Here is a 12,574-nt window from a genome sequence, read left to right as displayed (position 1 = left end):
CGCACCGCTTCTCCGGCCATGCTGAGGCCGCATGCCACATACAGCAACTAGAAGGATGTGCAGCTATGACACACAACTATCTACTGGGGCTTTGGGGGGAAAAATAAATAAAATTAAACCCATTAGAATGGCTATAATTTTAAAAAATGGACAAGAACAAGTATTGGCAAGGATGTGAAGAAACTGGAACCCTCAAACGTTGCCAATGAGATTGCAATATCGTGCAGCTATTTTGGAAAAGTTTGGCAGTTCCTCAAGTTTTAAACTAAAGTTACCACATGACCCAGCAATTCCATACGTAGATATATACTCAAGAAAAATTTAAATGTTTGTTTGTACAGAAACTTGTACACAAATGTTCATAGCATCATTAGTCATAATAGACCAAAGTGGAAACAACCCAAATGTCCTTCAACTGATAAATAGATAAAATGTGGTACAACCAAATAATAGAATATTCTTTAGCCATGAAAAGGAATAAAGTGCTGATACATGCTATAACATGAATATACCTTGAAAACATTAAGTGAAATAAGCCAGATACAATAGGCCACATATTGTATTATTCCATTTATAAGAAATATCTAGAATAGGCAAATTCATAGACAAAAAGTAAATTAGTGGCCAGGGGCAGTAGGGAGGGGGAATGGAGAGTGATTACTTAAAGTATATGGGGTTTCTTTTTGGAGTGATGAAAATGTTCTGGAATTAGATGGTGATGATGGTTGCACAACCATGTGAATATAATAAAATCAGGGTAAATTTTATGGTTTGTGAATTATATCTCAATATGAAAGAGAAAAAATAAATTATTAAAAAAAAAGAATTGCCCTGGTCACCTGACAGGCCTAGGAATGAAAAAAAAAATTCCAGAGTACTTAATAAACATTAGTGTTACATATTTTTCATTTCCCTATAAATTTATAATCGACAATAAGAGTTTTTAATGTTTTAACAAAAATTTTAAAGGTCACAGAACAATCATGATTTTTCCCATTGATTAAGACCACTTTGAATGGTTTCAGCCTGCATATTCACTTTTACAGTCCCAAACTATCATGCCAAATGAGTACTGCCTGTACAGTGTTAGGAAATCTCATCTGAAGCATCTTTTGAAGAAGTATAAAGATAATTTAAGGATAATGTGATAGCAGATAATTTAAGGATAATGTGATTACTTACCTGTAATTCCTCTGCTGTGGAAACATCTAATCCTGTTAGATCTTGTATTCTCATATTAATTCGAGACACCACAGGGTTTTCATAGCCAGAGAGCCAGGCACTAAGAACAAGAAAAAAATATTAGTTTTACTGAAAGCGTTTCAATACATGAAGACCAATAGCTGTCATTTAAAAAACCATAATATATGGGACAATAAGCCTTTATCTATAGCCATTTAGTTGATTTGCCTGTTTGACATGTTTTTTACTAACGAATGTTGCAATTTTTAAAAGATGTTACATTCTACAGTTAGAGGTTGTAAAGGAAAAAACTAATCTCATTTATTACAGAGCTTCTATCAAAACAGTTAGATTAATGTAAGAAGGCTATATAGGGCTATCTACATTGAGAATTTTTTTAAATTCTGGGAAAATACATACCAAATTGAAAACAATTGTTCCTTCCAGTTAAAGTATAGGAACTGACTGGGGTAAAGGTCATAGGGTTTTTAGCCTGACATATAATGCTAATATTTTATAAGAAAAAAAAATCTACATATTACTTGCATGCATAAGTTTTTAAAAGGTAAGCAAACACTCAGTAGGATGGCTATGATCAAAAAGATGGACAATAACAAGTGTTGGTGAGAATGTGAAGAAGTTGGAACCCTCATACACTGCTGGTAGGAAAGTTAAATGGTGCAGCCACTTTGGAAAACAGTTTGGCAGTTCATCAAATTGTTAAATGTAGTTATCATAAGACCCAGCAATTCCACTCCTAGTTGTATACCCAAAAGAAATTAAAATCTATGTTCATATGAAAACTGGTACACAAATATTCATAGCAGCATTATTAATAATGGCCAAAAAGTAGAAATAATCCAATCGATCAACTGATGAACAGATACATAAAATGTGATATATTCATCTGATAGATGATTTTGCCATGAAAAGGAATAAAGTACTGACATATGCCACAGCATGGATGAACCCTGAAAACATGTTAAGAAAGATAAGATACAAAAGGCCACATATTATGATTCAATTTGTATGAAATGTCCACAACAGGCAAATCAATAGATACAGAAAGTAGATTAGTGGTTGCCAGGGCAAGGGGGGAATGGAGAATGACTCCTAATGGGTATAGGATTTCTTTTTGGGGTGATTAAAACGTTCTGGAATTAGATAACGGTGATGGTTGCACAACCAAAAAGACTAAAAACCACTGAATTGCATACTTTAAAAGGGTGAATTTTATGGTATGAGAACTATAGCTCAACAAAAAAAAGGCACCCCAAAATCCAACTATTTCCTTTACATATGCTTTTTCACAGTCTACCCTCCTTTTTCTTTCCTCACTTCTCCTCTCATCAAGTTTTGATTCCATGATCCATCATTTCAACAATATTCTTGTTAAAAGACTAAATTCAGCTGTCTTGGCAAAAATACAATCCTGAATCAGTTTTTCTCCAAGCTTATACTGGTGTCACCAAACCCTACTGGAGAAAGTCATGAAATAGGTCAAATATGTTCCACTAAAAATTAATGAACACCAATTTCAAATGGGCCCTTACTCTTGCTCCCTCCTCTACTCTGAATCCTAACCTACCTCAGCCTCTCCCTTCACTCAGTAGATATCTCCTACTTCATAAAGAAAATAGAAACCATACAATCTACCCACATTTGCATCTATCTGTTCCTTTTAGTTCATTCTAGGTCCTTCATTCCACTTTCAAGAAGAGATTTCTCTCCATTATTGAAAGTTAATCCTCTGCCTTAGATATTATTATCTCCTGCCATTTTAGGAACTATAAATATCGATTAGCCCTTCTCTCTTTTATATAATCAATTTCCGTTCTCAATAATTCCTCCCACAGCTTTTAACTGGGCTTAAGTCTCTCTCAATCAATCAATAAAAAGTATTAAATATTCTTTTCCACAACACTCTATCTCCCTCCAGCTACCAACCTTTCACCTCCCTCTTCAAGCCAACTTTTTCACAGACTCATTTCTCAAATCTTTCCAATGTAGCTCTAGTCGCTTATCATTCCATCAGAATTGCTCTTCCTAATACCACTCATAACCTTATTGTGCTGCTCAATCTAATGAGATTTTCCAATTCTCACTGTATTTGCTCTTACAGTAACATTTCACAATGTTCACCCTTCTTGAAACTCTCCTCCTCCTTCATTCATTCTCCACGTATCCCTTCAGTCTCTCTGGCTGCTCCATCCTTAAAGCCTCTGCCACTACATTCTGCCTCTCTCCCAGTGCCCCAGCAACACTTCTTCAAGAACATGTTTCCTCTAGCCCTAAGGCTAGTGCACATGCTCTTCTCTCTGCCCAGAATATGTTTCTTTTTCACTTTGCCAAGTTAAGGCTCTGGATTATCACTTCAGTCATCTCTTCTTCAGAGAAACCTTCCTTGACTCCTCCTCATGCCAGATTAGGTCAAAGCTTCCTAATTTTTTTTCCCTTTTCTTTTTTTAGGAAGAGGAAGGAGGAGGAGGAAGTAGTTTTTACTAATCACAATGTGAAATTGACATGACGTGCTATTAGAATTAAACCAAGATAAATAATACTGTTATAAAATTTACACTTCTCACATCCATTTAAAAGGAAAATACATTAGGATTCTTCTTGATCTGATGGACTGATTTCAGTAAAATCGGTTTTTAAGATAGTAAATAACAATACATTTTCTCAAAAATCTGCTAAGAAGTTATCAGAGAGGCAACTATAAAATCTATAATGATAACAACTGACAGGATTAGGACTGTTCTGTAAACATTAAGAATCACTTCTCTTGGGCCGGCCCCATGGCTTAGCGGTTAAGTGCGAGCGTTCCACTACTGGCAGCCTGGGTTCGGATCCCGGGCACGCACCGACACACCATTTGTCCGGCCATGCTGAGGCCGTGTCCCACATACAGCAACTAGAAGGATGTGCAACTATGACATACAACTATCTACTGGGGCTTTGGGGGAAAAAAAAAAGGGAGGAGGATTGGCAATAGATGTTAGCTCAGAGCCAGTCTTCATCAGCAAAAAGAGGAGGATTAGCATGAATGTTAGCTCAGGGCTGATCTTCCTCAAAAAAAAAAAAAAAGAATCACTTCTCTTTTTCAGCTATTACATCAATGCACCTTTTTCACTGGTAAGGCAATTGTTTGCTGTGGGTGCCACAACGATTACCAAGTTTCCTCTTAAGTAACATATACTCGATTGTTTACGACTGAAGTGAGTTTTTTTTTTTAATTCTGACCTCTTTTGGAGCACAAGCAAATATCTTTGTCTTTTGTATACAGGTGGGCAAATATTGTGAAATGCAGCTGTTGTAATCTTCTAAATTTTATTCCCTCACAATTAAACAAGGGCAATTAATAATTATTGGCAATAAGCCTTTCAAACACTTCAGTTTTTAAAATAGCAAGCCTTCTGAACAACTTCTCAAAACTAGCTTTCCATTTTGGTCCATGACCTGATACACGGCACATTTGATCCATATTTAGTAATTTCTTCTATTGACTACACTTTGCCCTCAGTAAGGATTAATGTTGTGGTTTCATACAATTTTTACATATAATAGATTTAAAAATAACTTTTCATTTCACTGAACTGAGATTATTTTTCACTCATGTACCTGTGGAAGGTAATTTGAACACACACATATTTGCATACACGTGTATATACATGTATTGTTAAAGTAAGTTACTTTTACCATTAAAATAAAACAGGGACCACTATGAGGAACAGTTTGTCTTCTTTAGAAATCCTTTTCTAGGTTGAGGAGGGCAAATACAGTTTGCCGAAGGATCTGATGAGGCTATAGTCTTTTCATCATCTGTTAATCCCACATTGCCATGTTTTACCACCACAGCTACATGAATCTCTGCTTCCTCAGCAGCACTAGCCTCTAGAGAAACATCTGTCAGAAACAGAATGTTGTTGACTGAGCACTCAATGGTGTCTGCAATCTTTCAATAACTCTCATTCTCTACTTTTGCCCAATCTTGGTATCAAAGTAACTATCAACAAACTCAAGAATATTTTCCTCTGCAGAATGCCCAAGTAATAGTTTCTGTGCCTCTACACTCCCTGAAGAATAGATACACACCTTCATTCCAGCCTCTCTCCATTTCCTAACTGCTAGAACTACGTCTTCAAGAATGCTGCTTTCATGTACCCAGGTGTGAATGCTGCTTTCATGTACCCAGGTGTGAATGCTGCCTTCCACATGTAGCCCTTCAGTACCATGGTCTTTCAGTCCAGAGACATCTACCGGGACATGTTATCTACCACAGCCTGGATCATCTATTACAGGTCATCCACCCCATTTCTGGATGCTGCAGGGATCAGAACACCCCATCCCAGTGGGAATCCTCTTCAGCCTATTTCCTCAAAAGACTAGAGGTCCTACTAGCACTCTTTCTTTCCAAGAGGGAAGAAGTATCTTTGCAGATACTCAACATTTTCTTTGAAGTAAGAAAATAAAATGTTCTTCACAAAAGCAATCAAGCTTGTGGTACCTTCAATAACTAACAGGATCACAGTGACTTTGGTGGGCACCTGTTGGATGCTACTTTGGGAATCATCCTTGTGGTAGAGAGGGTGGAGGGTGGTGGCAGCTGTACCCCCAGAACCATGCTGGGCTACTCACAGCCCTCCATTAATCTCAAAGCTGCCAACTGCCTGCAGCCTGAAGCACATCCAGGAGAGGCTACCTCTGTGTACCTGGAAGTAGAGAAGGCAGCTGCCCCTAATATGTTTTTATAGTACTATATATCCTTCTTTTGTAGCACGTATCACAGTAATTGTACATTAATTTGTTATTTGATTAAGGTAAAATGTCTTCATTCAACTATTAATTCTAAACACATATGAATTCTGTCTGGTTTTGCTCACCATTATATCCGCAGAACCTATTACAGCACTTGGCACATAGCAGAGGCTCAATAAATATAGTCATGCATCACTTAACAATGGGAATACATTCTGAGAAATGCGTCGTTGGGCTATTTTGTCATTGTGCAAACATCATAGAGTGAACTTACACAAACCTAGGTGGTATAGCTTACTACACACCTAGGCTATATGGTACTAATTTTATGGGACCACAGATGTATATGCGGTCCATCATTGACCGAAACATCATTACATGGTATGTGACTATATTTGCTGAATGAATGAATGAATCCTGAAGACTTCTTAGAACTAATCCAAGATTTATTCTATTTTACCGTAATTATTTGTCTGGTGATCTCTTGCAAATTTATAAGGACAGGCTGAGTAGAATTCCTCAGTGTGGCAGAAATAGGAACAACAATGAATTTTATTGTTATAAAGGATGTAGCTGATAAATATACTAAGAACTTATACCTCCCAATTCTGACCAAGTTCCTGGTAGAACTAACCCAGTATGTCGATGTATTTATCTTTTCTGCCCGGCAACAATTTGATAGATTTTTGAATTTTATAAGCAACCAACTACTGACTTGACTATTATAGATAACTGCAATGCAAGATTGGCAAGTGTTCTAATAAAGTTTCAAACTAAACACATCTTGATAAGATAACTGTTCCTATTCTATCCTGGAACCTATCACCCAAAGAGAACCTGGCTTCTATTTCTGATAGCTTCAACTTCCTTCCCTGCTACCACCAACTTTTAAGCATCTATTTTTACCTTTTTCTCTTATACTTTGGTAAAAGCATTGTCTTTTAGTAGAGGCTGGATGGTCTATCTATGCTTTTGAATCGACCCTTTCTAATTCCACAGGCCTTACTCCAGCAGTTATCCTTCTCTTTTTATCTTGACTCTTTTCCTTGACAATGCTTGCTTACTCTCCAGCCTGAAGTCTCCTGCTACCAGGAAGAACATCTTCAACTTTTGCCATTCCAGCAAATTACCATTCCAATCTTTCACTTTACACTTTTAAAATTATAAAAGAAATGCTTATCATCTTCAACAAATGGTCCTGGGACACTGAATAACCACATGCAAAAGAAGGAAGTTGGCCCCCTACCTCACACCATATAAAAAAATTAACTCAAAAGGGATTAAATGTAAGAGCTAAAATTATAAAACTCGTAGAAAAAAACATAGGTGTAAGTCTTTGTGACCTTAGATTAGACAGTGGTTTAGCTATGACATCAAAACTACAAACAACAAAAATAGATAAACTGGACATTATCAAAATAAACCTTTGTGCTTCAAAGGACACCACCAAGAATGTAAAAAGACAACTCATAGAATGGAAGAAAATTTCTGTAAATCAAAAGTCTGAAAAGGACTTGCATCTAAAATATGTAAAGAACTATTTTAAAAAATAATAAAAAATAAAAAAGAACTATTACAACTAAATAACAGATAAATAACTCAATTTAAAAATGGGCAAAAGATCTGAATAGACACTTCTCCAAAGAAAATATGCAAATGGCCAATAAGCACATGAAAAAATGCTTGACATCATTAGCCACCCAGGAAATGCAAATCAAAACCACGAGATACTACATCGCACCCACATAATCAAAAAGACAGACAACAAGTGTTGGTGAGTATATGGAGAAATTGGAAGCTGGCATACATCACTGGTGGGAATGTAAAATCGTGCTGCCACTTTGGAAGAGTTTGAAAGTTCCTTAAATAGTTAAACATAGGGTTACCATATGACCTAGGAATTCCACTCCTAGTTATATAACAAGAGAAATTTAAACTTATATTCACACAAAAACTTGTTCCTGAATATTCAGAGCAGCATTATTCATAATAGCTAGAGAGTAGAAACAACCCAAATGTCTATCAACACATGAATAAGACAGATAAAATGTGGTATAGCCATTCAATGGAATATTGTATTGTTCAGCCATGAAAAGGAATAAAGTACTGATACATACTTCAACATGAATAAACCTTGAAAACATTATGCTCAGTGAAAGAAGCCAAATACAAAAGGCCACATATTATGATTCCACTTATATGAAATATCCAGAACAGGCAAACCCATAAAGACAGAAAGATTAGTGGTTGCCTAGGGCTGAGTGCGGGGAGAGGGAGGACTGAGGATCGGGTGTTTATGGCTAGGGAGTGCAGAATTTCTCTTTGGGGTAAGAGAAATTTCATTCATTACTTTCATTCATTTCATTACTTTCATTTGGGGTAATGAAAACGTTCTAAAATTGATTGTGGTGATGTACGTATGACTCTGAATATTCTAAAAGCCACTGAATTGTACACTTTACCTGGGTAAATTGTATGGGTTATGTGTACATCTCAATAAAGCTGTTTAAAAAAAAAACAAAAATTTCAAACAATACAAAAGTATATAATCCCTTTCTTAGTCCCACTCCTCACAGGTAAACACTATTAACAAATAGGTATATATCCTCTCAACATGTTCCCCTGTGTATAAACAAACATACAGAGAGAATTTTTTTTAAAGAAGGGAATCCACCCACCCTCTCATCTCCCACCTCACTATATACATATACTCTTTTTCCCCTGAAAATACTCCTGACATTTTTCCAATTCAGTACATATACCACTTCCTCATTTTTTAAAAAAATTGTGGTAAAAAACACAGAATATAAAATTAACCATTTTTTAAAAAATATGGTAAAATATACATGATGTAAGATTTACTTACCATTTTAACCATTTTTAAGAGTACAATTAAGTGGCATTAAGTATATTCAGAAAGTTGTGCAATCATGACCACTATCTATTTCCAGAACTTTTTCGTCATCTCAAACCGAAAGTCTGTACCTCTTAAACAATAATTTGCCACTTCTCTCTCCTTCCAGCTCCTGGTAACCTCTAATCCACTTTTTGTCTGTATGAATTCGCCTATTCTAGGTACCTCCTATAAGTAGAATCATACAATAGTTGTCCTTTTGTGTCTGGCTTATTTCACTTAGTATAATATCCTCAAGGTTCATCCAAGTTGTACCATGTGTCAGAAACTCATTCCATTTTAAGGCTGAATAATATTCCATTATATGTATATATCACATTTTATTTATCCATTCATCCATCAATGGACTCTTGGGTTGCTTCTACCTTTTGGCTATTGTGAAGAATGCTGTTATGAACATGGGTGTACAAGTATCTCTTTGAGTCTCTCCTTTCAATTCTTTTGGGTATATATCTAGAAGTGGAATTTTTGGATCATATGGTAATTGTACATTTAACTTTTTGAGGAACTGCCAGCCTGTTTTCCACAGCAATTGTACCACTTTTACATTCCCATTCCTCAGTTTTTTTTTTTTAACTGGTGCTTTTCTTTTTTACTTTTAATTCCAAAATGACCACGTGGTCTATCAATAAAGCACTAGTTAAAAAAGATTATTTCTAACTTTTCTCTATTACAAAACAGTATTGTAATGAAAATTTATGTATGTCTTTGCACACTTGTGAGAATATCTCTGTAGGATAAATTCCTAGATGTGGAACTGCTAGAAAACTTTTACATTTTGATAAAAGATGTCAAATTGCCTTCTAGAAAAGCTGCAGTGTGATTTTTACTCCTGCCATTTATGAGACAGCCTATTTCATAAAATCCTTACCAGTATCAATCTTTTTAATCTTTAACAAGCTTAGAGGCAAAAATATTTTAACTGTTTAAATTTTAAAAAACATTTTAATTTGCACTTCTCGTTATTTCATAAACGGTCTCAACAGGAGGTTTGAGGCTTAGCAGTTAAAGTCATTGATGATTGCAAGTTTAAAAAAAAATTATTATCTTAATGTGGTTCTGTTATAGTTGCTACAGAGGAAAATGAATTCTACTGATACATGGGAAGTTATTTCACTTAATTTGACTTTCATGTGAAAACCTCTCCAAAATATAATAAATATTCTCCTTAGCTGGAGAACTCCATACATTTAAAACATTTTATTCATCTGGATCCCATCCTTAAACCATTATTGCTAATCTGTCTTTAGCAACGTTATTGTAGACCTATTAGGTAGTCTAAGAAATTAACTCTGAATTTACATTGCTAAAAATTCAGTGGAGACAATGATAATGTAACATATCTTAACTGTCTATTCTTTAGGATCTGGAAGTCTTATTCCTGCATTAAATTAAATCATCAGAAATTAAGGTTCTTTCTTCTAGTACTCAGTGCTTTAACTGAGTTAGAATGTAAAGTTACAGCATTTACTGGAACAGGAAAAATCATTTGAATAATATTTCTTTATCTTTTTTTTAAATTGAAAATGTCAACTAAGTTATACAGTGTTTTTTCCACAAAACATAATTTAGTGCCAGAAGAAAAACAGAACTCTTTCTCCAGATAATTTTATGCATCCTCTTTTTCCACTAATAACTAGATAACCCAAAATATCTTCCTTTTGGTCTTAATGACAAGAACCTGAGAGCTAAGTTGTACATGCAGAGAAATGTTTCTAACGAGTTTCTGCTGGTAAAATCTTTATTATTCTTTTAATATATGATTTTTTAAAATCTCACTGGAATGCTTTATTCGAGTAAGCAGCAACATTTTCACAGTGCATGACTATACTTCTAATACATCAGTAAGGAAGGCATGCTCAAGTAAACAAAGAGACAATGCCATTTTGGATGTTTTACAGATTGTTACAAAACCTCCCAAGGAAAACATTAGTGATATAATGTGAATACTATCACTACCTTCTTCTTCTAACCCAATACATGGGAAAATCAACATTTTACAATTAGCTAATATAAAATCACTATGTGATTTTTTGCAAAGGCAAAAGATAATTCAGGGCCCAAAGTGCCAGTTACAGAGGGCAAAACTTTAAATAAGTTTTCTCTAAGTGTTTGATGGTTAACAAAGAAAGGCTAATCATCTAGACTGGGAATTTCTCTAGTCTCTTTGATTCTTAGTGGGACAATGATGCAATAACACTATAATCTGTCCATTTCAGTTATCTCAATCTGAGAACCACTGTTCAACCCAATAGAAGGCAATGTTGTTAAAAGTTATGCCAATTAAAAAAAATATATATGAAATCATTCAAAGCTACTTGTATTTGCCTCTATATTGTAAAAATATTAACATACTTTTACACTCTATTCACTCCTTATTAACATGAGTAAATGAAATCTTAAGCATAATAAAATACCATATCATAGGAAATCATATTTCAGAGTAAAAAAATGAAAACCACTTCCAAGAATGATCTACCAGAATCAAAGCAGCTTTTTCTACCACACTAAATAGGTTATTTGCATATCTCATTATTTATATTACTTTAACTGGACTTTACGAGCTCACATAACTAAACTATCTTTTCAGAGCACGTAACTGAATGTTTACCTTTCAAAAACTAAAATTCCATTTCTCTGATTTAGCCAAAATTATTAGCTTCTCCATTAACAAGCTGCAGTAAATTTTTAGTTTTTTTTTTAAATACTGGAAAAGACAGAGATAACTTGCCAAAAGTTCACAGATAAGTAAATAAAAACTTTACATTTTTTAAATAGTAATGGATTTCCACACATACTTTTCCCCCAAAAAATTCTATTTGCTAGAATGCTAGACCATATTTTTACTTCCACAGAAGATGATGCAATCACTTAGAAATTTCTCAAAAGACAGATATTTGAAATTCTCTTCTGACTCTCTCAAAATACAGATGTTCCCAGAGCAAAAGAGATTACATTAACTGACATCAGTACCAAATTCTTTCTTCTATTTTGCATTTGAGATGCCTTTTTCAGAGGTATAATTTATGAAGAAAACATAAAGCACTCATTTATTTCACTTGTAGGAATGTTCAAAATCCAGATTTATACAATAATGGGTAGAAAATATCTTAACATAGCTATTAAATTCCCAAAATAGTAAATACTTTTATTTGTTAAAATATGAAATGTATTGGATATTTTATGTGAGCAAATTACTTCTTTAACAGTTAAGACTTCTCTCTCTCAACATGTATATTTTATTTTTAAGAGTTGCTAAACAATTTTCCTTGAGTAAAGATGAAAATCACTGTGCTATGGAATTCTTTTTTTACTAGGTTGTTTTGAACACAAACACGCACACATACTCTGTATGCTCTGCCAACACTGGGTGAATTTATTCCGGTGTTACTCAGTCTTCTAATGCTTCTAATGTTACTGGCTAAATGCCTTCTATTATATATTATCTCTATATATAATATAAAGCATGGCTGTGCCTTTCTCAAAAATCCAATAAAATTGCTTCTCAGAGCTATAAAATTAGAATATTTTAAAAATAAGCTCAAAATGTTTAGAAATATTTAAGTCTTAATGAAAAACATCTTTGTGGATCACCTTTCCAAGAGTAATTTACTTTGACTTGTTGTAAGAGTCCAATGACTCTGTGAGCTGGATATTTCTTCAAAAGGTCCACTGCATACATAGGAAATTTCCAAAAATGGCTTACAAACACTAAGTTCA

General features: G+C 34.5%; 1 protein-coding gene and 1 pseudogene across 3 annotated transcripts in view; both read right to left on the bottom strand.

The window, feature by feature from the left end:
- The window catches only part of P4HA1 (prolyl 4-hydroxylase subunit alpha 1), an 88,426-nt gene that overhangs the window by 15,487 nt on the left and 60,365 nt on the right, over window positions 1-12,574 (bottom strand). For all 3 annotated transcript variants that reach the window (XM_058543214.1, XM_058543215.1, XM_058543213.1), the window contains one exon: window positions 1,183-1,282. In XM_058543214.1, the coding sequence (XP_058399197.1) occupies window positions 1,183-1,282 (100 nt within the window). The remainder of the gene's footprint in view (window positions 1-1,182; window positions 1,283-12,574) is intronic.
- LOC131407106 (enolase-phosphatase E1-like) lies at window positions 1,289-11,426 on the bottom strand (annotated as a pseudogene).

Source organism: Diceros bicornis, chromosome 6 (genome assembly GCF_020826845.1).
Source record: "Diceros bicornis minor isolate mBicDic1 chromosome 6, mDicBic1.mat.cur, whole genome shotgun sequence".
NCBI classification, from domain to species: Eukaryota; Metazoa; Chordata; class Mammalia; order Perissodactyla; family Rhinocerotidae; genus Diceros; species Diceros bicornis.
Note: the sequence above shows the minus strand (reverse complement) of the source record. Positions and strands in the feature narration are given on the sequence as shown.